The 23,585-nt window shown below is 50.4% G+C and overlaps 1 protein-coding gene across 14 annotated transcripts in view; it reads left to right on the forward strand.

Moving 5' to 3' along the window:
• EIF4G3 (eukaryotic translation initiation factor 4 gamma 3) overlaps window positions 1-23,585 on the forward strand; it is a 91,558-nt gene that overhangs the window by 41,399 nt on the left and 26,574 nt on the right. For 6 of the 14 annotated variants that reach the window (XM_085242098.1, XM_085242102.1, XM_085242103.1 and 3 more), the window contains 11 exons: window positions 8,043-8,222; window positions 8,677-8,791; window positions 10,570-10,670; window positions 11,542-11,664; window positions 13,249-13,357; window positions 15,656-16,462; window positions 17,631-17,719; window positions 18,810-19,059; window positions 20,165-20,337; window positions 21,461-21,586; window positions 22,536-22,646. In XM_085242098.1, the coding sequence (XP_085098224.1) occupies window positions 8,043-8,222; window positions 8,677-8,791; window positions 10,570-10,670; window positions 11,542-11,664; window positions 13,249-13,357; window positions 15,656-16,462; window positions 17,631-17,719; window positions 18,810-19,059; window positions 20,165-20,337; window positions 21,461-21,586; window positions 22,536-22,646 (2,184 nt within the window). The remainder of the gene's footprint in view (window positions 1-8,042; window positions 8,223-8,676; window positions 8,792-10,569; window positions 10,671-11,541; window positions 11,665-13,248; window positions 13,358-15,655; window positions 16,463-17,630; window positions 17,720-18,809; window positions 19,060-20,164; window positions 20,338-21,460; window positions 21,587-22,535; window positions 22,647-23,585) is intronic. The other 8 variants (XM_085242106.1, XM_085242111.1, XM_085242110.1 and 5 more) reach the window with 4 other exon arrangements.

Raw genomic sequence — 23,585 nt, forward strand, 5'->3', positions numbered from 1 at the left:
CACTTGCACTCGTTAACCACCCCACTTACACCATTTCCATAGGAATGGAGAAGCGTAGAGGTTGCCAGGTATGTGTGAGATTTGCTTGCCTTTTCGAGGAGCTCACGTTTCTCAAAGCACCCAGTGGATTACATTGCTTGAGCTGAAGACTTCGACACGAGCTGGGCATTCACATCCTTCTGAAAATCCTACTTTTTAAACTCAGAAACTCAAATTCATTCATTCCTTGTGTATATTCCTGGTTATCTGTTATCATTACATTGCTCAGTGTTTTCTTTCCCTCAGTGTATGAAATCCAGGCTCTAGGAATCTTTGTAGTGTTTCTGGGCATCGTTAGAAATTGCTTGACTAAGAAGAAAAAAAGTAAGGAATAGTTCTGAAGGTCAAGGGGAGCACTTGTTGGTAGGGAGGGTGCAATAGCAGAGGGATCTGATAGACACACAGCTCTGTTCTGACCTGTCCGAAGTTGTCTTCTCCATCAGCCCCAACAGTCATCTGTGCCGAAGCTCTTTGTCAGTATCTCTGGGGACTGATTTTGTTCCCTCTTGTAGCTTTAGCAGGGACAGAGGTGGCCCGAGCCTCCTGGGTGTGTGGGGCAGCAGGAGGAGGGGCACAGTGGTATGGGAAGTCTCGCCCAGCTTAGTCATTTCCATGTCATTCTTCCTTCTTAAGCTCTTTCCTATGAGAGTGGTGAGGTGCTGGAACAGCTGCCCAGAGAGGCTGTGGATCCCCGTCCATCCCTGGAGGTGTTCAAGGCCAGGTTGGATGGGGCCCTGGGCAGCCTGGGCTGCTGTGAGATGGGGAGGTTGGTGGCCCTGCATGTGGCAGCGGGTTGGAGATTCGTGATCCTTGAAGTCCCTTCCAACCTGGGTCATTCTGTGATTCTGTGATTCCTTGAAAAGAGCCCATTTATTTGAACCACATTAATGGAAAAAAAATAATTCAGTTACCTCTAGCAATGTTGGGACAGGCTTACGTCACAGAAGGTGTGTTCCAGGAGAGCTGTAAGTGTCACATCTCTCCTGCTGGTCTGAGGGGCTTGGTGCTACAGCAGTGCATCCTTTGGGACAGCAGGTAAGTGGGACACACTGATCAGCTTTGTGCTTTGTGCCTCAGCGAGCAGCAGGCAGGCATGCACCCTTCCAGAGCAGGACACAAAAAAAGGCTTAGAGAGTAGAATGAGGCGTTTGCTGGACTTGTTTGCAAGCAAACATCATGTGAGAGAGAGAAATGATTTTTTGCATGGCAAGGGATTGCATTGACAGGCTGTGGTGGAGGAATGTTTGCAAGGATTACCGTGCAACATGCAGAACGACAGAGTATCTTGTTTAGGTATTGTTGTTCTTGACCTTGACTTCATCTCTATGTTGATATTATATGATATCGATAATGCATAGTGGGAGACTTCTGTCACCCTGATGTTGGCTGGAAAAGCAACACTGCCACACATACGGAGTCCAGGGGGTTCCTGCAGACTGGGGGCTGTGCTGCTGGAGAGGAGCTTAGAAGAGAAGGACTTTGGTGTCTTGTTGGCCAACAGGGTGAGCATGAGCCAGCAGTGTCCCTGGTGGCCAGGAAGGCCAGTGGGACCCTGGGGTGCATTGCACAGAGCGTGGCCTGCAGAACGAGGGAGGTTCTCCTCCCCTCTCTGCTCTGCCCTGGGGAGGCCACATCTGGAGCACTGGGCCCAGTGCTGGGCTGCCCAGTTCAAGGCAGGCAGGGAACTGCTGGGGAGAGCCCAGGAGGGCTACAGAGAGATGGGGACCTGGAGCTTCTCCTGTGTGAGGAAAGGCTGAGAGCCCTGGGGCTGTTCAGCGTGGGGAGGAGAAGGCTGAGAGGGGATCTGAGCAGCACTTAGAAATGCCTGCAGGGTGGGATGGGGCCAGGCTCTTTTTGGTGGTGCCCAGAGACAGGACGAGGGGCAACGGGCACAAACTGGAACCCAGAAGTTCCATATGAATGTCAGAAAAAATATTTTTATTTTGGAGGTGGCAGAGCTCTGGAACAGGCTGCCCGGAGGGGTGGGGGAGTCTCCTTCTCTGGTGATATTCACAACCCACCTGGAAGCTTTCCTGGGCATCCTGCTCCAGGGAATTAGCAGGGGGTTGAACTGGGGGATCTCCAGAGGTCCTTTCCAACCCCTCTTGCAATGATTACCAGGTTGGTGGAAGCAGAAGCTGGAAGAGTTGGCTCTGTGGTGAGGCAGATCAGCCCTTCAGGAGATGCTCGCAGTGCCGGCAGGGCTCGCTGATGGCCCTGCAGCACCCTGCTGTCGTAATGGGTTAAAGCTTTTTTTGGACCCAGCTATGACTCTGTCACCAGTTAGCATTTATAATTTCCCAAGTGTTTTCCTGGCTTGGGCACTCCATAACTTTTAATCCCAACATCAGTATTTGCCCACCATGCAGACTGGGGGGAGTGGAGAAAGGGATTTTTGCTACTGACCCGTGCAGAGGAGTGACAGCTGTTGGGCGAACTTGTTGCAGAGCCAACATGAGGGGGAATTTGTGTCTAATGTAAATTATTCTTCCATGAACTGGAAGAATGTAGTCTGCTGAAATAGAGAAATATCATGGAATATGAGCAGCAGGCTGTGAGGCTGATTTTGTACCCTAAGAACTCCAAAGTGCATCTCCCACAGTGGTGCTGCTGTGTGTTACGGCAGTGTAATGTGTTCTTGTAGGAAGGCAGCAACACAACGAGGTTTGTAACGATCTGTGTGATGCCATTAATGTGCCTGTTATTGATCCTGCGTCTTTTGCAGTCAAGGGATGGATTACTCTTTAACGTTATTTCTTGTAATTATTAAATCTTCGGAGTCCTCAAATTAGCACGGCTCAAGCACCTGAAGATGGTGGGGGCAGCTGTATCAGTAGTCTCCTCTTGGTCGGGAATGTTCCAGTGGTCCCAATGGCCGGTGCTCCAGGAGGTGTCATCGAAGTCTGTGTGACAGAAAATATTGAGATGAGGTTTAGGATGCTGTGCTGAGTGAATAGCAGCTGAAGTCCAACGGAAACAACCACAGCGTTTCTGATTAAAAGTTAAATGTGCGTAACTAATCCTTGCTGGTAACGCAGCTATGGAGGCACAGCTGGGAGGCCTGGCGTTCTAGCAGGGAGCAGATGGGTGCCATCGAGGGTTTTGCAGCGGTATTTTTACATCTGCTGTCCACTCGTGGCTTCCTGCACAGCCCAGGGGTGCTGCCTTGGTCTGGGCTTGGAAATCCCACGTCCCGCTGTGTGCACGGAGTGTCCCTGTGTGTGTTCTTCCCGTTGGTGTGAAGCTGTTGGGACACCTTGTTGCCTCTGATCCTCACAACTGGAAATAGCAGTTTTCTTTGGAGCTGGAGTCTGAAAATGCAGAATAACCTTTAGTTTGGGAAACAACTTCAGGAGCACACAGGATATTTTAGAATGGATGCTTCGAAGAGGCCACTACAATTAAAAACAGAAATGAGTGTAACTATAAACTCAAAGGTTGTATGGCTTATAATTGTATTTGAGGTGAGTTCACTGGTTGCGGCAGGCTGAGTTGCAGCTCACTGCAGTTTTATTTGGGGTTGTGTGAGTTCTTCTGAGTGCGGCTTATACAGCAGAAGGCATCAGCAGCGTGCTGTGTTACAGAGCCTTGCGGTGCCGAGAGGTCGGAGATTTGCTGCCAGAGTTCATTCGGTCACGGGGATGAACAGACCTTTTGATGGCTTATGGCCAGCAAGTTGAGCTTTGCTTTTACTGCCTTTCTCCGCAGTTCTGTGCGGGGCTCCATGGACCATTGCAGCTTCCAGCCTCACTGCAGTGGAGCAATCTGAGCAGCGCCCAGTGCGCTCTGCTGTCCCCAGGAGCTGCGCTGCGCAGTGGAGCTTTCAGAGCATTTCCCTGGGAGTGAGGACTGAGAAATCTGGAGTCAATAGAAAATCGATTAAGACGCAGTGGAGGTTTATCAGGAGGTTGGCGCTTGCTTTGGTCATTTATTTGCCAGCTTGCAAATCCGGTGTCTCTTATGGCAGCCCTTCAGCAGGCAGTGCCTGGGACCACAGGGTCGTGTGTGGGAGGAAAACTAAAGCCGAATATGCTTAATAAGAGAATATTGGGATGTCTGTAAGGACTGATTAGGTTAGTGGCAGAGTAGTGCTGAGAGGGTAGGCAGGAGGTTCGTGGTGGATTTCCTTCATTGATCACCGTGGCACAAAGAGCAGGTAATGTCTGCAAGCAAACCTGATGAGTTCAAGGCTGGGAAGTACAGCCAGCATAGGGAGCCTGTGTGAGAAGGACCAGTGCAGTGGAAGCAAGGTGCAATTCAGCATCACAGAAGGCAGACCCTCGCAACTCAGTGCCAAGGGAAATACTAAGTGTTGGCTGGGATCACCTGTGTGATGCCATCGTTACATGAGCAAGAGCAGTTATTTCCAGTTGGAAAAGGGAGTTATTACTGCTGTGTTAGGAAATAGTGGCAAAACCATGTCTGGGGTATGAGTGTGATTATCCTGCTCTTATTTTCCACAAAGATTTCCTTGGGCAGATACAAGGAGGGCTGCTGAGGTGATGAGAGCTTGTTGAGCGGACTGGAAGAGTTTAGCTAACAGAGGTGGACAGGTAAGGGGTGAGACTGGGACTTGAGGACCACAGCTCAGTTCTTCTCTGCTTCCTTGTTGACTCGAGAGTGTTTTACACTAATTTGACCACTGCTGGAATATAGCAGGGCTTTTTGAAGGCAGTGGTCTGGGAGGGCTTCTGTCGGAAGCATCAGAGCACCTTTGTTCTGGCTCTGTGTGGGTACTGTGGGCCAAGTTCTGCATTTTCTGGAAGAAGGAGGGGCGCAACGTCTGTTTTTAACCTCCTGGCATTCTCCTGTAGGGTACCATTAGCATTACTTGAAAATGGTGTCTGTGTGGGCACCCCTTTGACCTTTCAAGACAAATCTTTTAGCAAACCAAATCAACGTAATAAAATATTTCTATGCATGACTTCGAATATTGCTAGTTTAGCTTCGAAGGGACTTAAGAGAGGAGAAAGCATCAAGATGTCTGACAGTGCAGCGTTTGGGCAGTAAAACCCATAAACAAACCTGTTGCACAGTGCTCTGAAATCTGATTTTCTTGTGTATTTTAATTTGACTTACAGGAACTGGAATAATTCAAAGTAATGCAGACTTTGCTGGAGACCTCTGTGGCTGGCTCTTCCACATCCTCCTGTTGTCTCGTTTGGAATGACAGATCTGCTTCTTTTCTTGCTGTGTCCTTCTTCCTAGAAGTAATGAGAACCTTATTTTTTTCCCTTCCTCTCTGGATCCGAGCTCCTCTCTGATGGTGTGGGCAGTGTTGTGGAGAGGTTGTTGGTTTGGTTGGTCTGCTTGCTTAACCCCAAGTTTCCTTGCTGGAGGTTCTCCTTCTGCCATAGAGCATCTTGGCACTCCCCTGGTGTTACTGAGTGCTTGGTGGAAGGGCTGTCCTGCCTGCCGCCACCCAACGTGGTGTACAGAGCATGCTTTCATTCCATCTGCCAAGGCAGGAAGGAGAGCTGGCTTGTGTTCCTCGAGGAGCAGTTTTTCCAGCATGTCTCCCCTACCCCTCATGTTTCATGCTCTGCCAGAGGCAGAAAGGAAAAGCAGTCCGTAAGCCAGCACTTTCCATTGCTGTCAGGTTTTCCTCTGCCATTTCAGTGCTGTGTTACCAGCAGGCCCCTGACACGTGTCTGCAGGAGTGTGGGGTGGCACCCACGTGCACCGCTGCAGGATTCCCAGCTTCTGCCCTGCTGCTGGGGAGCGTCCGTCTCCACCACCTTCACTCTGGATAGATGCAGAACCGTGGTGGCTATTGCCTTTTCTCTTTTCTTCTTTTCTTTTCTTTTCTTCCTCTCCTCTTTTCTTGTCTTTTCTCATTCTTCCCTTCCCTTTCTCCTTCATTCCCTACTGCACTTTGGCTCTCCCAGAGTTCTGCAACCCGCTAATAGCATAGTAATGGTCATAACTCAGCAGTTGGCAGTGGAGGAAGAAAGGACATGATTTCCTTCATTCCTGAACCTTGAGTACAGGCCCTTCCAAGGCATCCCCCCTGATGGTTCTGCACATTTATCAGTAGCTCTGAGAATAATGAAGAGAAGTGGCAATGAAAGAAAATGTTTTAGAATTCTTTTTGGACTTTTTGATGTCTTCAGGGATTGAGGAATTGCAGAATTCAGTTAATCTCACTGTAAATTTAACATATATCCAGGCAGTGGTTCCCCTGCATCTAGACAGCCGCACAGCTGTTAGTGGAGGAGCAGAGCAGCACTGCTCTTCCCGTTCTCTTCCTGCACCCTCACTTCCAGATGTCCCCATGCAGCTGCCTTCTGTCTGGTCACACGGAGCAGTGATGGTTCTGCACCCAGGCTCACAGGGTTGGACGTAAGGCGTTGTGCTCACCTTAATTGTGTCTGGATTTCTGCAGCAGGGATTGGCTTTTCTGGAGACGTGGTTTGGTGTGGGAGCACTGTAGGTATCATCGAGCGCTCAGGAGCACCAGAACGACCATTTTAATTTCATCATCATGTCACATAGAGGCATCACAGCTTCCTTCTGCCCTACCCTGTTCTCTCCGAATGCCGAGGCAAACCAGCCCAGCTCATGCTTTCATCCCTTAGCAGTTACCCTCTCTTTTTTTGGTTCTCACCGCTCATGATGCAGTTACTCACAGGCTGTTTGCATTGATACACTTCATCAGTCAGCTGTCTTTCGTGTGATGTACGATGACCTAATTTTATTATTGTTATTTTTTTGCTTAGCAATTAAATACGTGGCATTTCTTATCCTTCCAGTCTGGATGCAGAAGTGGAGACCAAACCCATGATTTGAGCATGTGTTACTGCTTTATCTACTTTGTATTACTGAAAGAGACCAGAAAGGAAAAATGTTTGACTTAGGAACAGAGTAAATACAGAGTCTTTGTGTAGCATCACAATTCCTACAGTTAATTATTGGTTGTTTTTTTTTCTTTATTATTATTAATTTCTGTACTTCCATATGAAACCTTTCAAGAGGAGTTTCTGCCCCTGATGTGGGGCTCTGGTAGGACAGTCCTGCACCAGTTCAGTGTCCTTCTTGCTGTTTGTGTAGGAGCTCAGTCACAACAGGGCAGAAAGATGAATGGAGCTGTGTGCAGTTAGGGTGCATGTTAAATCCTATTCCTTCCTATTGATCTGTAAGCTGTTCCATTGGCTTTCTTTCTGTTTCCTGCTGCTTTCTTGCTTCGTTATTGAAGGGAGGATTCAGACCTATACAGGTAATTTTAACTCCTGGTTCTGCATGGCATAAATGTCTCTTTATCACTCGCATCATTATTCTGTTAGTGAATGCCTGACTGTCTGCATACCTTACCAGCTGGGTCTGAGGGTTGCCAGGGCTCGCAGCTGGAGCGAGGGCTGCTGTGAATGCTCCATCCCGGGATGCTGGTGCCTTTCCCAGTGCTTCCGAGTCGAGACCTGAGCGCATTCCAGTGGGTTCCTTGGTTTCCTGGACCTGTTCCACTCGTTTGGGGCATCACTTCATGCAAACATGATAGAGGAGTTTGGTGCCACCTGGAAGAGGTTGCCACCCTTCTGGAAACGAAGCACAAGACAAGTCCTGTGGCTCGGTTTGCATGGGGCATCTCCGGCCTTCGTAAAGCTGGGCCTTCACCTGTTCTGGAGTTAGACTGAAACAGCTGCCTTGATCTTTGATTTCCTGATGAAGGTGGCTTTTGGCAGTCAGCCCACCTTATAAAAGCATGTTTGACAGAAATTGTGTTTCTGGCAGTTGCTGTGAAAGTTGGGGTGTATAATTCAGTAGGCGCAAACTCATCTAGCTAGATGTAGTTTCACACCTGGCAAAAATCGAAGGTGCTAGCATGAGCTTGTTGTTTACAAATAGAAATTGTCCTGCTGTTTTCTGAATGTGTGGCAACCCTTTGGAAGTAGTACTGAATGGCAATATTGTCTGCCTTTGTAATGGTGCTGCCCATCCTTCCCCAGAAGGACTGACCGACTCTTTGTTCTCTCCTCTCTCCTCCCTCTCCCCATTCCCTGCCCCAGTTTTTTCAGAGGCCTCAAATCCAGCCTCCACGAGCCACCATCCAGAACAGCAGCCCTTCCATCCGTCCTGGTGCACAAACACCGACCGCAGTGTATCAGACCAACCAACACATCATGATGGTTAATCACCTGCCGATGCCGTATCCCATGCCTCAGGCACCCCAGTACTGTATACCACAGGTACAGATACCTTTCCCAGGCACTCTAGAAGCCAAGCAACCTTTGCTCTGTCTGGATTTTCTCCGTGACTGCTGCAGCATCAGCAGAGGGAGAGAGATGTACCTCTCCTTGCATATTTAGACCCCAACCTTCTCTTTTATGAAATATCTGCTCATCTGAGCACAGAGGCATTAGTAGTAAATTATCCCCTTAGTTTTCGAGGTCCTTTCAGAAACTGTGAAATCAAGCTCCTTGGACAATGCTGTAGATGTCTTTAAATTGACTTAACAGCTCTAAAACCTCGGGCTTTGTAAGAAACGCAGTATTACCGAAAGCAGGGGAGTGACTTGTCTTTGTAAAGAAGTTTGACAGCCTCATCTTTATTGATTGTTGAGGGTTCTGTTACATTTCCTTCATGCAGCAGCACACCATCCCCTGTCTCTTTGTAAACAGGTGGTTATGTTTTTCCTCCTAGTATCGGCACAGCGGCCCGCCCTACGTCGGGCCCCCCCAGCAGTACCCTGTGCAGCCGCCGGGGCCAGGCCCCTTCTATCCAGGACCGGGTCCTGGAGAATTCCCCAACGCCTACGGTGAGTTCTGCTTGGAGATTTCCTGGATGTGTTTTTTGCACTTGTCAAGCTGAAGATTTATAATACCAAACTGGATTAGCATTTATTTGAACTTTAAATAGCTGCTCGATTTGGTTGCGTCGTGGCCCTTATTATTCACTCCTGAAAAAATCACAGTAACGGAGATTTGTTTGTGTGAATGCTCAAGGAAAGGCTGCAGCTCATAGAACTACCCACCATCACACGTGAACAAGAATAGTGGCTGGCTATTATTCCCTGCTAGATCGTCATTATTGATTAAGGTGTTGTCAGTCCATCCCTCAGCCCTTGTTTCCTCTGAACCATGCCCTCCATGTGTGCACAGTAAGAGAGTTTAGCATCTTTGGTTCCTGTGTTCCTCGTTTGGTGTTTACAAAGGGAGAAGGGCAGGCCTCGTGCCTTACCTCCTGTCTGGTGCTGCGGGCCGTGTGGTCACCCTGTGCCCTGTACTGTAGCTGTTTGCACGTGGTGCTGAGTGTGTGTGACACTGTTTCTCAGGCCCTGAGGCTCAGAGCCACACCACAAAGCAGAGGGGCTTCCTCCTCCATCCCCCAGCAGCACACAGCCATCTCTCTCCTGGCTCCCCGCGTGCAGATGGATGAGCGTCCGTCTCTCCCATGGCACCTCTTCCTTTGGCAGAAGTCTTCTTGGCAGAAGGCTTCTTCCAAAGCCCTTGGAAGGGCCTTGGAAACCCTTTGTCATTTCTAGCATGCTGCCGTATGCAATACATGCCACACTCGCAGCACAGTCCCCTCAAGAGTTTCTGCAGGATCTGTCAGCACAGACAAACCTGCTCTGTTTGAATACTGCAAGACACCTATTTCTGCAGTCAATGTAAGCACTGCACTAAGTAAAGCACTGTTATTACCGTTATTTGCCTTGCCTTGCCCACTTCTAAGAACCCTGGGAAACCCCAGGATGTTCCAACAAACCCTTCCTTTGGAGCTGCAGCAGTGGGGCCTGCTCTCAGCCCTTGCTTTCCAGCTTACAGCTTGAGGAATGCATCCTTTGAAGATGCAGATCAGATTGTGCAGGGCCGGGTTCGCTGGCTTTCGTGTATTTCTCCACTTGTTTGAGATAGCAGTAACCTCCTGTTATGGTTACAGTGGTCACAGAGACGTCAGACAGTGCAGATTTTCATTCCCATTTAAAGGTTAGTTCAGCTGAAGAATAATTAATTTAGGGGGGAGTGAAAGCAAGTGGCCATCTAGCATCCATGGAAAAACAGACAACAACCCTGCATTGCACGCTTGCCTGCTGTCTGGTATGTGGGCAGGAGACAGCTCTGCTGTGACACTCCTGTTTGTCGAGCACTTCTGGAAGCACTTCTGGAACCTATTCTCTGTGAGCCGGTCTCACTGCATAAAGAAAATGCAGTGGTGTTGGATGTCAGGCACGCAGTCAGCAATGCGGTTTAATTTTGGAGTGCTGTCTGTGCCCATGCTTCTTTGTGTCACCCAGCAGTGGAGCCCAAGGGGAGCACATTGCTTTTCCTGCCCTAGGGGTCTCAGTAGCCACTGAGGCACATGCTAAGCTCTCATGTGAAGAAGTGACCTTATCTCCTGTCTTGCTGGAGCAGCAGCTCCCATTTAGTGGAAGTGGGGAAGAGCAAAACAGACTGGTTTGCAGCTGGAAGTTGTGTTTGTCAAAAGAAGGGCAGGAGGAGCAGGTGGACAAACAGCTTCACCTCTTGTGTTTGGTTTTGTTTCGTTAACAAACAAGTTGAATCTCTCACTCATTTCTGTGCTGTCCTTCCCCAGGAACACCTTTCTACCCGAGTCAGCCGGTGTATCAGTCAGCGCCCATCATAGTGCCTACGCAGCAGCAGCAGCCTCCACCAGCAAAAAGAGAGAAAAAAACGGTAAGGGAGCCTCTCTGACAGTACGTTGTCTCTGGGCACTGCCCTGCTGCTAAGGCTGAAGGAAATGGGTGAGGGCTTGAGCTGAACTCTGAGCTTTATCTTCAGAGGGGCTGACTCTTCCATCTCACACCCACACTGCATTGGCACCGTGCAGTGCTGACTTCATTTCAGTTTGATGGGGAACCTTTCTGTGCTGTTCTGTAACGTCACAGCCAGATGGGAGGGAACACACTTCTGCAGCTCGTGGGAACCCACAAGCTATACACTGAAGAATATATGCACTGATACTTCATTCCATGTGGCCCGATGAATTCCCACCCGCAGTGACAGCGGTTCAGGTGCTGGTTGAGTGCTAGTCAGTGTGTTCTCAGGTGTTTGGTTTTGGATTGCATGCTCCATCTCAGTGTGGAAGAGGAAAACAGAAAGGCTTTCTCCTGTCCCAGCAGCTGGGCTGCCAAGGCCACTGCATCACCTATTGGGGTAATATGAGGCTTTTTATTTCTTTCTTTTTGTTTGGCAAGGTTATTTCTGTAGCTAAACTGCTAGATTGTCCAACTTTCGCTAAGCTTATTTTCCAAACCTAGAGACCATAGATGCAAAGCAGGGCGCATATTTCGTCTTAAAGTTGTGCCACACTTGCTTTAGATCCAAGGGAAGAGGTGCGTGTATTTGATGAGCATTTTGATTGAATCTGGTTTTAAGATGAGGGGATGAAATACCATGCATTTCAGGTTGCAGTGCTCCTGCAGAGCATCAGCTCAGCCTGGAGCATCTCATGCTGTGTGGGACGGCAGCATGTCCTGCCCCTGAGCTCCAGGGACAGCATGTGAAGGAAGACTCACTCAAACACTTTCTTTGTTCCAAACCGTAGATCCGGATCCGGGATCCGAACCAGGGGGGCAAAGATATAACAGAAGAAATAATGTCTGGCGGGGGCAGCAGGAACCCAACGCCGCCCATCGTCAGACCCACCTCCACCCCGACCCCTCCTCAGGTAACAGCATGACTGTGGGCTTTGCCCTTTGTTAGAGCAGCTTTTTTATCTTCCATCCACACCAGCAACACCTGGATGCTCTTTCCCTAAGTTGTCCATGTCCTTAAGCTTTTTTTTTCCCCAGGTTTGGTCATTTTCAGCAGCCCTCAGCTTGTAACATGTAGAGCTGCTATGCTGCTGGCAGTCCCTCCTTCCCCTCGTGTGTGTCAGCAGCGGTGGTCGAAGCTGGTGAAGGCTTTGGGGAGGATGTGGTGTTTCCACTACTGGCTCATGCGCCCTATGGGTCATGCCTGGGGCTGGTGGTACATCTCAGATCACATTACTGTCTGTACTAAAGCCCTCCTGCTTTAGTCTTCCTTTCGGGTGCTACAGTGACAGTAACTCAGGCCATTTACCATGGAATTTCCGAATCTGGTTTTGGTGCGTTCAGCCTCTAAACGGAAAGAAACAAACAACAAAACCAAATCAACAGAAAAGGCATTTTTCTGACCTAAGAAAAGGCACAAATATCCCAAAGTGTCATTTTCCATAGTTCATAAATCCCTTGAAAAATTCTGCTCTGGACCCTTTGGAGCCCCTGTATCACCTGAGAGGTCTGTGTTCCGTGGACAACAATTAAGCTGATTGGAAACCTGGGGCTGCTGGGTCCTTTCTGGACCAGGAGAGCAGTGCAGATAGGCAGAGCTGCCATGAGCACATATCCACCTTGACATGGACCCCAAAGTCTGAAAGTGGAAGTGTGGACAAGCTGCAGACAGCCGTTTCAGAGTGCTTATGGGTGGTGCAGCTAATGCAGGCACTCACCGGGTTGCTTCTGCATTCAGAAGTCAATTTGAAGGTACTATAATTAAGTCAAACAGGACAAAATAAATGCTTCTCAAGAGGAGGTTAATAAGCCTCGATTTCTTATCAGCTGTCATTTGTATGCAGCGGTGGTGTCCAATCATCTGCTCTAAGCAAGGTATGCAAATACTTCATAGTTTCGTAGCCAGGCTTCGTTTTGATTAGCTACTTGGAGCCACTTTTGTTAATGACAGAAGAGCTCTGAAATAGAGCTCACCAGTGAAATTTCATTTGTGCAACACAACTGAAAATTCAAGCTCGCTCAAGCCAGGAGATTCAAAGTTGTGGTCCCAACAGTATCTGTAATTTCTGTTAAGCAAGAGTGTTCTGCCCTGCTCAGAGGCAGTAGCTGAAGAAGTTGGAAAGGGGAGTCCCAGGAAAGGGAGGAGATGGGCAGAGCTTCTTTTTAGGGAAATGCATTCAGCGTGGATTTCTGGCAGTGTGTCTGAAAGGAGCTGGACAGCCATGTCCTGAGCACTCTGCTCTGCCAGGTTGGGTTCTGCAGGAGGAGCATCCTGAGCATCCTTCTCAGCTGTGTGACCTGCTGCTCCTGCAGTGTGTTTCTGCGTATAGTAGGCACCAAGCTCCCTCTGTGCTGGCATTCTCTTCTTTTCTCCCTGCCTCTTGGTTTTCCTTTCTCCCCCGTGCTCTTCTCATCTCCCCCTTCCCTGCTTGCATTCACATTGCCAATTTTTCTGTTCTCACGTTCATTGCTGCCCTGTTTTGTCCTTCCACCCTCAGCAGCTGCCCAGCCAGGTCCCAGAGCCCGGCCCTGTGCTCTATGGGCCAGTGGAGAGCAGCCACCTCACCGCCAGCACCGCCGGCCCCGCGGCCATCGCCCCGAAGCAAGGTTGGTCATCGGATATTTCCTCTGCTGTTATTTTTAGCCATTTTTCTCCTTTCTTGTTCCAGTTGGAATATTTTTGGCAGGGAGAGAAGCGGGGTGGCATTCAGCAGCAGTAGAAGGGGAGGGGCCGTCTCTTCCTCCAGTGGAACATGGAACAATGTGTTGCTAAGGGAATTAATTGAAATTTGCCGATGTGAAACTGCTTAACAAAAAATGATGTTAAAGCTTATATGTCCTGAACATTATTCCGGAGCAGTGAGAAGTGTGAAGCTCCTCTCACCCACGTGCCACCCTTCAGAAACAAATGTATGTCAGGAAAGGGCTCTTAGCAGAGAGGCTTGGCATCGCTGCTGCCATTCATCGGCCATAGCAGAGCATCCTAGGGATGCCCGGAGAGCTCTGGCCTGTGGGCGTGGGAGAGAGTAATTAGAAAAACTGTGATTGGGCCATGAGTCTCAGAAATGGCTCACCAAAAAGAAACCAGGGCACAGATGGAAAAGGTTTCCCAAAGTGATCACGTTTCATTCTTACGCCTCAGAATGCGTGTTTGAAGGGGGGTCTTCAGCTGTCTGTGTGGAGAGGAGATGTCAGAGGAGGGGAGGTGCTGTGCACCAGGTCCTGCAGTGACACTTTAGGGCCATTAAAAGCTTCAGTGAGCGATGTGTGTGGTGCGGGGCTGGCGCTGTGTATAGCAGCACTGCTGTTGGCAGCCTTTGGAATCCTTGGATTTCTCTACAAGATGAGCAGTCCGTGCTCTGGGTTCACAGCTGTTGCAGCAGTCCCTGGCTGTCAGGCTGTGCAGGTCGTGCAGGGATGCAGGCAGGCAGAGCTGTGTGCTGCAGCACCGTGTGGGCAAGCAGTGCTCAGTGCTGTCGGTGCCCCTGGTGTGTGCAGAGCACTGCAGTGCACTCTGGTGAGCAGCAGCTCTGCCTCACAAATATCCGTGCTGGGACAAAGGGTGGAAAAATGGCAGCGAGCCCAGCGATTATTTTTGGATAAACAGCGTGGAGCTGGGCTGGGTTCCCATGTCCAGCTGGATCTCACCCAGCACCCCACTGCCTCCCTTGGGCACACCGAGGGAAGGTAAGCGGGCTGAGTCAGCGTGCATGAGTGGCTCCCATCTGTTGTTTGGCCTTCCCAGCCACGTGTTGGTCCTTGTCTCTGTGGTCGCGCACAGATGGGAATCCTCACCAGGACTTGGAGATTTGGTCTCCAAGGAAAGATGTGCTTCTCCTCGGCCAGGTTTGCTCGTGGCTTTGAAATCCCCCTCTGGTTCCTTCTCTCATTGAATTCTGCACGCACAGTCCTCCCTGCATGAGGTGCAGGTTGAAGGCTGTGTGTTTGGACCACCGCTTTCCAGATGCAGCTGTATGACTTCTGCTGTGTTTTTATCTCCCAGAATGTTTTTTCTGGGCTCTTCAAATGTTGTTTTTTTTTTGTTGTTTTGGTTTTTTTGAGCAATCACATTTATCTCTGGGGAGAGAATACCCAGGCAGTGTTTATAGAGAGCTGTAAATGTCAGGAATGCTCCACGAGTTCTCAGCAGCCACGTTCCAGAATCAGAGGTGACGCATTTTCTTCTCTAAACCAGTTCTGGGTTGTTCTAGAGAGCCTTCAGAATCCAAATCCAACCCTCCTGAGCCTTTGGACCACAAACACGTGGCGGCAGTGGTGCTGTTTGGTGGCAGCTGTGCTTCACCCACTTTTGTTTCTGCTTTCTTTGGAAAAGATATCTCCTCTTGGCTGAAATTTAGAACAAAAGTGGGATTATGTCCTTCGGTCAGTTGTGCTGGGGGGTGCTGGAGCTTAGAACTAACAAGTCCAGAAGAAGCTGAATGTGTCATAGCGGTGATGATGATGTGATGCATGGCAGCCATAAAGCACAGCGCGTCACCAGCCGTGGGGCAGCATCCCCTGGCACTGCTGTCCAGAGCTGTGGGTGCCCCATCCCTGGAGTGCCCCAGGCTGTGGCTGGGCCCTGGGCAGCCTGAGCTGGTGGGGGCTGCCAGCCCATGGTAGGCGTGGGGCTGGGTGGGCTTTAAGGCCCCTTCCAATCTCAGCCATCCCACGGCTGTGAGACGATGCGGTGATGCTGGCGGGGAGCTCGCAGGCCGCTGGCGACTCTCGGTACCCGTTTGCCTGTCAGGAGCAGAGCTACAGCCTTGTATTCCTCTGCGGCAGAATCCAACTCAGATGCGTCTTCTGTGGAGCTCCCGGAGCAGGGGAGCTGGGGCCAGGAGTGCAGCTACAGTGGGGAACGGTGTCCAGTTTGTAACATTGCCTTTTGTTTTCCTTTCCCAGAAGAGAAGCCAAAACCAGACCCAGTATTAAAGCCGTCTTCTCCCGTGCTCCGGGCAGAGCCCGCAGCAGAGAAGCAGGACCCGGCCATGGCGCTGGCTGAGCCCACCCCTCCGCACACCCCGCCGGCCCCCGCTGCGGCCCCGTCGCCGCCCCCCGCCCCGCTCACAGCCGCTGCCACCGCCGCTCCCGCTAAACCCTCGCCCACCGCCGACCCCGAGGAGAGATGTGAAGTCGCTTCCCCCAAGGAGGAGGCGATGCCTCTCCCCGGCCCGGACACGTCGGTCGCGGAGCCCGCAGAGGAGCCCCGCGGCGAATTGTGCCGGGAGGCGGGCGGCGCTGCGGCCCCCGGCGATGTTCCGGTGACTGTTAGCGCGAACACCATTAGCGAATTGAACGGAGTGAGCGAGAGCGGCGCTGCCGCAGAGAGTGGGGCCGACGTGGCCGCAGGGGACGCCGTGCCGCTCACTGCTGACCCGCAGGAACCGGGGGCGGCTCCCGGGGACCTGGGCTCCGTGCCCCCCCCCGGAGTCCCCCGCGCAGCCCCATCCCCGCCGCCCGCCCCAGCTCCCAGCCCTCCTCCTCCTCCTCCTGCTGCTGCTCTGACCAGTACGGCCCCTTCCCCGCCGCCGCCTCTGCCTCCCAGTGCCCCCCCTGCTCAGGGAGATGTGGAGAGAGAGGAAGGCACAAGGACTGCTCCTAGTGAAGAGCTGGCGGATACTGAGAAGAAGGAAGAGACAGAGGCAGATGGGCAACCGGAGGAGAGCATGGAGGCTCTGAGCTTGAGCTCTAGCAAGAGTCCTGTCCCAGGTAAGTGCTTGGCAGCATGGAGTGTGCAGCAGAGCCGTGGGAAGGGCTCTTTGGGGCTCTTCTGTCAGGTGTTCCCATTTGTATCTATCCCCGGGAAGTCTGATTCTGCCTCGTGGCCTTTGCTTTGATTGCAGGATGCTAAGCTTTGTTTGCAGCTACAGATCCCTGGGTAATTGTTCGTAAAAGAGGTAGCCAGCATTGCACGCACATCCTGGGGTTGGCATCTGTTAGCCAAGATGTGGGCTTTCACAGCTGAGAAGGGAGAATTTCTCAAGTCGTGTAAAGCGTCAATGAAACTGAGGTTGGTGATTCAGGGAGGGTGAAACTCTCTCAGGTTGGGGTTTGTACACTGCCCATCCTGTCAGCAGAATGTTGTTGGTCAGGTGGAAGTGGTGAAGAAAGGAAGATGCTTTTCCACAGCATCTGCTGGAAACCAAAGGCTTGAGCAGCAAATCCATCTGCTGTAAACTTCAATCACAAAATCAGTTCTGTTTACACTGTTAAATATGCATGCGTGCTTGTGTCAGAATTTAAGTTGGTAACACTGGCAACAAATTACAAGCATGTTGAATTAATGGTTTTGTATGTTAATATACTGCATGGTTTCTTTTACCCTTCCAGGGAAAAAGGTGATTAGAGTAAATCACTGCAGATCCTAGAAATATTATATGGTATTTTCTTTGAACCAGTTGTCCGGGGAAATTAATGAGCAGAGCAGCTGTTAACGTGCTTTAAAATAAAAATATAAACCCAGCTCATGTGAATTGGGCTGCTGGAATTGGGGGTGCTCTGCTGGTGGAGCTGCCATGGTCGGCCTGTGAGGGTTGTGGATTGGGTGGTGGTGGCCTGTTATGATGCACCAGCTGAGAAATGCCTCACCAGGACATCACCTCCCAAAGCTCTCTGGTTTCTGGGGTTCTCTTTTGCTCTGTACAATCCTCACAGTGCTGGTAATAAACTCCTAGCTGTCAGAAGGGCCATTTGGATCTCCAACAAGCAGTTGTGGAACAGTTGTCTTGTTTTAATGTGACTCGGATGATTTTGCTAGTACTGCATTGAAACAAAACCTCTGCGAGGCTGCGGCTGCTCCACTGCCCCGTGTGGTCAGCACCTGCGCAGGAGGGAAGCGCGTCGCTCGTGTTCTAATGGATGCACGCTTGTCTTGCAGCCTCAACTGCTGTAACTGCACCAAAGACGTGGAAGAAACCAAAAGAGCGGACCCAGGGCACTGAGGAGGTGACAGAGGCAGAGGCAGAGGTGAGGGAACGCAGCTCTCCTTTTTCTGCATTGACTGATGATGTTGCTGTCTTCAGAGGGTGTTTCAGACACGCTGCTTTCTCCATCTCGCAAGGATCCAAGGCAGACTTTTTGGGAACGTTTCCCAACCTGTGATATTCCCCCGCATCTCTTAGAACAGTGGCTTTTGGCTGTCCCTGGGCCGCCTTCATTCTTGCCTTATTGAACACTCCTGGTATTCGAGAATATGGAGTCTTTAATGCTGTCCCAAGGGGAAATGGCTTTGAACACTTTAAAAGTGCACCATTTGGGGGTCCCAGGGCCACTCTGGTGGCATTTGGGACATTCTTTTGCTGCACTGTGATGTCATTGTGATGTCATGACCAGAGAATGACTATCTGATGGAGGAGCTGGGAAGGAAAAAAGCTGACATCTATGCAAAACCACCTTACCCGCAGTTAGACAAATTGGGACTGTCACCTTTGCTGCCAGTCTGGTAGGGATGGTGCAAGGAGAGCCTCTTTCTTAGATGTCCTGGGTAAAACTGACAATAGAACTTGCAGAGAGGGTGAGGGAACTGTAACCATTCAGAATATACACTGTGCCGGTGTGCATATGAAGAGTGGCACTGGCTGAGCTGCCCCTGCAGGTTATCTCTGCATGTTCTCCTGTCAGTGCTGGAGGAGTCCCATCTTTGCACCCTTTGATATTTTCATCAGTGCTAAAATAGAACATCAAACCATTTTATCCTGCAAACCTGCAAAAAGCATGAAAGGATGCGGTGCCTGTAGGTTGGGAGGAGAGAGAATCAAGAGCCTCTCCTGGAACACCTCAGAGCCCTTCTGCCTTTTGTTTAATGGCTGCGGTGTCCATGTGTGAATTCAGAATAAGGCTGTATCCTCAGAGAGCTCTAAAATTTACAGGAAGAGTGTCAGTAAATGGTGTGGTCAGCACATGTGTTGGTATGGACCTGCGCAGCACGTGCAGGGTTAGGGTCAGCAGAAGCAGCACACACGTGGCTCTTAGGCTGCGTGGGTGAACGGGGAGCCATGTGCAGGTGTTGGGCTCTGCGAGGGTTCTGACATCACTTCTGTGTTTGTGTCTGCTTCAGCCTAAAGTAGAAGAGGAGCTCTCGAGTGACAAAGTACTTGAATCTGAACAGGATAACATGAGCCATGGGTTTCAGCTGGAGAGAGACTCCTCCGAACTTAAAAAAGTGAAACCTGTGGAAGAGAACGGAGAGCAGGAGGCAGAACCTGTCCGTAATGGTGCTGAGAGCATGTCGGAGGGAGAGGGGACCGACGCGACCTCGGGCTGCACAGAGGGCTCTGCTGAAGGGCCTGCACTGCAGTACAAGCCAGGTAAGCACGCTCTGGGCTGCTGCAGGCTTGCTTGCCTTCTGCTGGGATTCACAAACCAATGGGCTCAGATAAGCAGACGTTTTTACGTAAGTGCTGTGAAAGTCCCGACTGGGTGCTACACGGGAGTGAGTGTGTATGTAGATCTAGTTAGCCGACCAAACAGGAATTGTATGGAGAAGGAAAGAAGCACTGCTTGATCATCAGCCCAGGCTCTGCTGCTGAGCTGTGGCTGTGCAGTTGTTCTGATTAAAATGCATAGTGTGGGCTCAGAGGGCAGTGGTGAGTGCCCCATTCCTGGAGGTGGCCAAGGCTGTGGATGGGCCCTGGGCTGCCTGAGCTGGTGGGGCAGCCAGCCCACAGGAGGGGCAGGGATGGATCCCTCTGAGGTCCCTCCTAACCCAGAGCCATTCTGTGAGTGTGACACTGTGCTCTTGGTGCTGGTCAGTGCTGGGTACGGTCTGCCTGGGGGTGTTATTCATTAAGACCATCGTAGGCCTGACCCTCTGGAAGTTCACCTTATTAAGAGAGACCTTGAGACCATCTCTCTTTGCAGTTGCTACCAATTTTTAAGTTATTTCTTATTCAAGTGGAGCTTCCTCAAAATAAATGAAGTCATTTGCTTCTGAGCCTGGAAATTAAGTGTGTGAAACAAATTAAGGAAAGACCTTGAGAGGAGGTCTGCTTGAGGAGAGGCTCCTGCAGGGATCAGGGTGCTGAGAACCAAAACCACTGATCAAGGACTGAAATAAAGAAATAAGATAAAGCTTTAACAGCAGGTCTGAATGGACAGGTCAAAGCACAGCAGCACTGCCTGGCATCCGTGAAGCACAAAGGTGGCATCTCCTGCAGATGTGAAGGGTAAAGTGAGATGACGTGGGCTCCAGGTGGGTTGGTTATTAGTTCTGTATGGTGCTGGGCTGGCTGTGTGCTCCCAGTTGTTTATGTTCCTTTAATGTGACATGTGTTCCTCTCCTCGCTGCCTGGCGGGCTTCAAAATTAAAATTCAAGTCCAACTTCCTACGCAGCTTTAGCTGACTCTCCCCTTTGGATTAAATAGAAACGCATCTTCAAGAGTGGAGGTTTTGCTCCCTGTGAATCTCAGCAGCTTCTCTCATTATAGAGCAGTGGAAGCCTCTGGACCCGGATGGGAAGAAGCAGTACGATCGGGAGTTCCTGCTGGACTTCCAGTTCATGCCTGCCTGCATCCAGAAGCCAGAAGGGCTGCCTCCCATCAGCGACGTGGTTCTCGACAAGGTGAGAGGAGAACCCATCAAACAGGTGCGTGCAATCCCTTTGGTTTCATGGTTTTTCTTAATGAATTCAGATCTCTGATGCATTCTTTCTCGTTCACCTTTTTGGCAAAGACTTCTGTCAGGAAGGGGGAATACTTGGCTCGTATCACATGACAAGATTGTTGAGCGATTTAAAATCTGAAGCACTGGTATTCTTAATGGTTTGTATCCTGGATTAAGTTACACTGGATAGTTTTAAAATTGAAAATGCTGTCTTACAGCCATTAAGATCCAAGGATATTAGCAAAGCAAGAGCAAAAGGAGAGCCGTTGTCTTTTAAGAGTTCATTTCTACTGCTAGGAAAGCATAGCCCTGCTTGTGGGCAAGCTGTTTTCATCTGAAACAGTTGTGTTGGTACTTATGAGCAGGTCTAATAAACGATGATTAATACCTCGGCTCTCAGAAAGCTTTGTGATTGTAAGCAGCCTTACTACAGATGTGCTTTTCCCTCCTGCACATCTGTGCTTATTGAAGTACTCCTTATCTGGGAGGGCTGCCATCAAGAGCCTGTTCCCATCTCTGTTAGAGCTGCGTAGTTTGGTGTAAGCACCACAGACTCGTTCTTAAGATTCAAGCACAGTTTAGGGTGAAGGTGATTCTCACGTGTAGAAATGTTTCTACTCTGAATTTCATGCCCAAACAAATTGTGACACACAGCATTGCTCCCAAAATGATTCCATCCTCCCACTAGTTTTCCATGCTGGCTGCTCACTGCTCTGTCTGCTCTTGGGCTGCCTGTGCTCGGCTGCTGTGTCTTGTGTTATCACCGCAGGGATTTGTTTGAGGGAAGGTGGCAGCTCTGCAATCCCAAAACAGGACTACTGCATTCGCTGTGCACAGGACGGGCCTGTGCTGGCATAGTTTTATCTTCCTTAAATGATGTTCGGCTTTGAAATGTTTCTGAGCGTCACGTATTTCACAGTTGCCACTTGTGGAAGGCATTAAGTGCACTTTTAGTGTCATGGGAGTGCATAAAACTTGCCTGGTTTGTTAAAAGCATCATTTGGATGTTAAGTATGAATATTATGGTTTAGCAGAGACTGTAGAGCTGCGATAGCTGCAGCAACCACTGACGAGGCCGTGTTTGTCTGCTCTGCTCTGCAACACAGGTCAACCAGCCCAAATTGCCACTGAGAACTCTGGACCCTCGGATACTGCCTCGAGGCCCAGACTTCACACCAGCCTTTGCTGATTTTGGGAGGCAGCCTTCCGGTGGAAGAAACGTATCTGGAAGTGTGAGTTTTCCCCAACTTGCTAATTTAACAACTGGTCTTGGTGCTCATGGAGTCCATCCTCACGTGTTTGGGCATTTTCCAGTATTCCGGTGGTTCTGGTTTTGTCTGGCTTGAATGCAAGGGAGATATTTTCTTGGCTGTCAGAGTTTAGGAAAATAGGCAAAACACTGTGGATGTTTTTAACTGGTATTTGTTGCATTTAACATGGACTTGATCTCCTCCTTCCTCTTTTCCTTCTTGAGAGTGTGGAAATGTATTTCCATGCTGTGGATTTGTCAGCCCATGTGTGCAGGCGCCCGTATCACATACAACATGTTGGCATACTTTGGTCGCTTCGTTCCTCGTTTTTCTGCCTTTTCCTCTGCTTCCCTTTCACATTCTCTTCTTTGCCCTTTGCCTGGCTTTGCCCAAACCCTTCACCGTGCTTCTGAATTCCTCCTTTCTGTCTGTGCTGTGCTGTGTTATTCTAGGAGTTGCAGCCGGGTCAGAGCTGCCTCATGTGCCATCACTCATCTTCCATCTCTCTCTCTAAATACATTCAGGTAATCCACCTGGTTGCATCTAGTAGTGTATCCATCTCTTACCATTCAGAACCGCTGGTTCCAAAGACCTTCACTAAATAACTTTGACTTCTGAGTGTGCAGATTTCCAGATTTCGGAGCAGAGCCCGGTGGTCGTGCTGCAGACTTTGAGTTGCTGTAATGTTTCTGGTTTGGGAGCAGTCTTTGGCTGGTTCCTCGGTGCTGGGCACACGTCCTTGTCTTCAAGTAGCTTCGATGTCGTGGTTTGTCTCAGAGCGCGGCGCGGTCCCGAGGCGGTGCTGCTCTTTGAGGTCGCCATCGCTTGCCGTGCTCAGTGATGCTGCAGTGGGCTGTAGGTTGTGCCCGGCGCTGTCCGAACTTCGTGTGGCACCTCGGTGACACTGCTGTTGCTCTTTCTCTTTTCACAGGCCTGCAAAGTGCAGAGTGGCCCTGGATTGCCGTCCCTGGCTCGGTGCGGTTCCCCAGCATGCCCTCTCTTGGTCTCGCCTCACCCACCATTGAGGAACCTGCCAATAGGGGTAAGCCACATCCCCCTTTCTTTCCCCATCTTTGCACCTTTTTGTAGAGTTTGGTTTTTTTTCCGTATCGCCCGCTGTTGATAATGAACCACCGGCAGAAAGCTTTACAAAAAGGTGCAACATTGTTTTAAAAAAACAAAAAGAAAAAAAAAAAAAAAAAAAGAAACAAGACTTGCATTGTACCCCTCTAGGCAGTCTTCAGTGGTGGGTGGGACAGCACCAGCTGAGGGCATGCTGGGACGTTGGCCTGAGCGGGATCCGCGAGGGGTCTGCACTTTGCAGACCTATGGAAAGGGGGAGAAAAGGTAAGTGCTGCTTGCCCCCTTCATTTGGAGCATCCCGCACATAACATACATCCTACATCTGCGCCTCGAAGGGCAGCGCCTCTCTTTGCATCTTCCCCAGGAGGGCCGGAAGGGGACGTTGCTTAACGAGCGGCTGTCCTGCGGTGTTGGTGTGAAGGATGAGCGCTTTGTGGCCCAAGCAGAGGCAGCCGTTGCCTCGTGGCGCATGGCAAAGCCCGCGTGCACGCTGTCTGCCCGCTCAGCCATCCAGCCTCTGCAGAGGCCATGCTCATAACGCCATCCCAGCCCACCGCCCGCTCCTTGCCCTCAAAATAACATTGAGCAGCTCCGTGCTAACAAGCTACGGCACGTGGAAGTCTTTTATTTTGCTTCCCTGGCTTTGTCTTTCCCCCTTCTTTTCCTTTAAATGTTTTGTGTGACTGTTTTCAGACCATAACAAACATCAGTTCAGATGGGATCAGGAGCGCCGTCACACAGGAACAAAACACTTTTTGGCTGTAGGGAAGAAGGTGGAGGTAGAGCTGGGTGCCGTGGGGGAGGAGCGCTCGGTCCATCAGCTGTGCTCATCCCCACTGGTGGTCTGGGCTCCCCAGGGTGCTGCTGCTGGGAAGCTGCGTTGCGGGGCTCTGTGCTC

This window comes from Meleagris gallopavo, chromosome 23, assembly GCF_905368555.1.
Source record: "Meleagris gallopavo chromosome 23, MGAL_WU_HG_1.1, whole genome shotgun sequence".
NCBI classification, from domain to species: domain Eukaryota; kingdom Metazoa; phylum Chordata; class Aves; order Galliformes; family Phasianidae; genus Meleagris; species Meleagris gallopavo.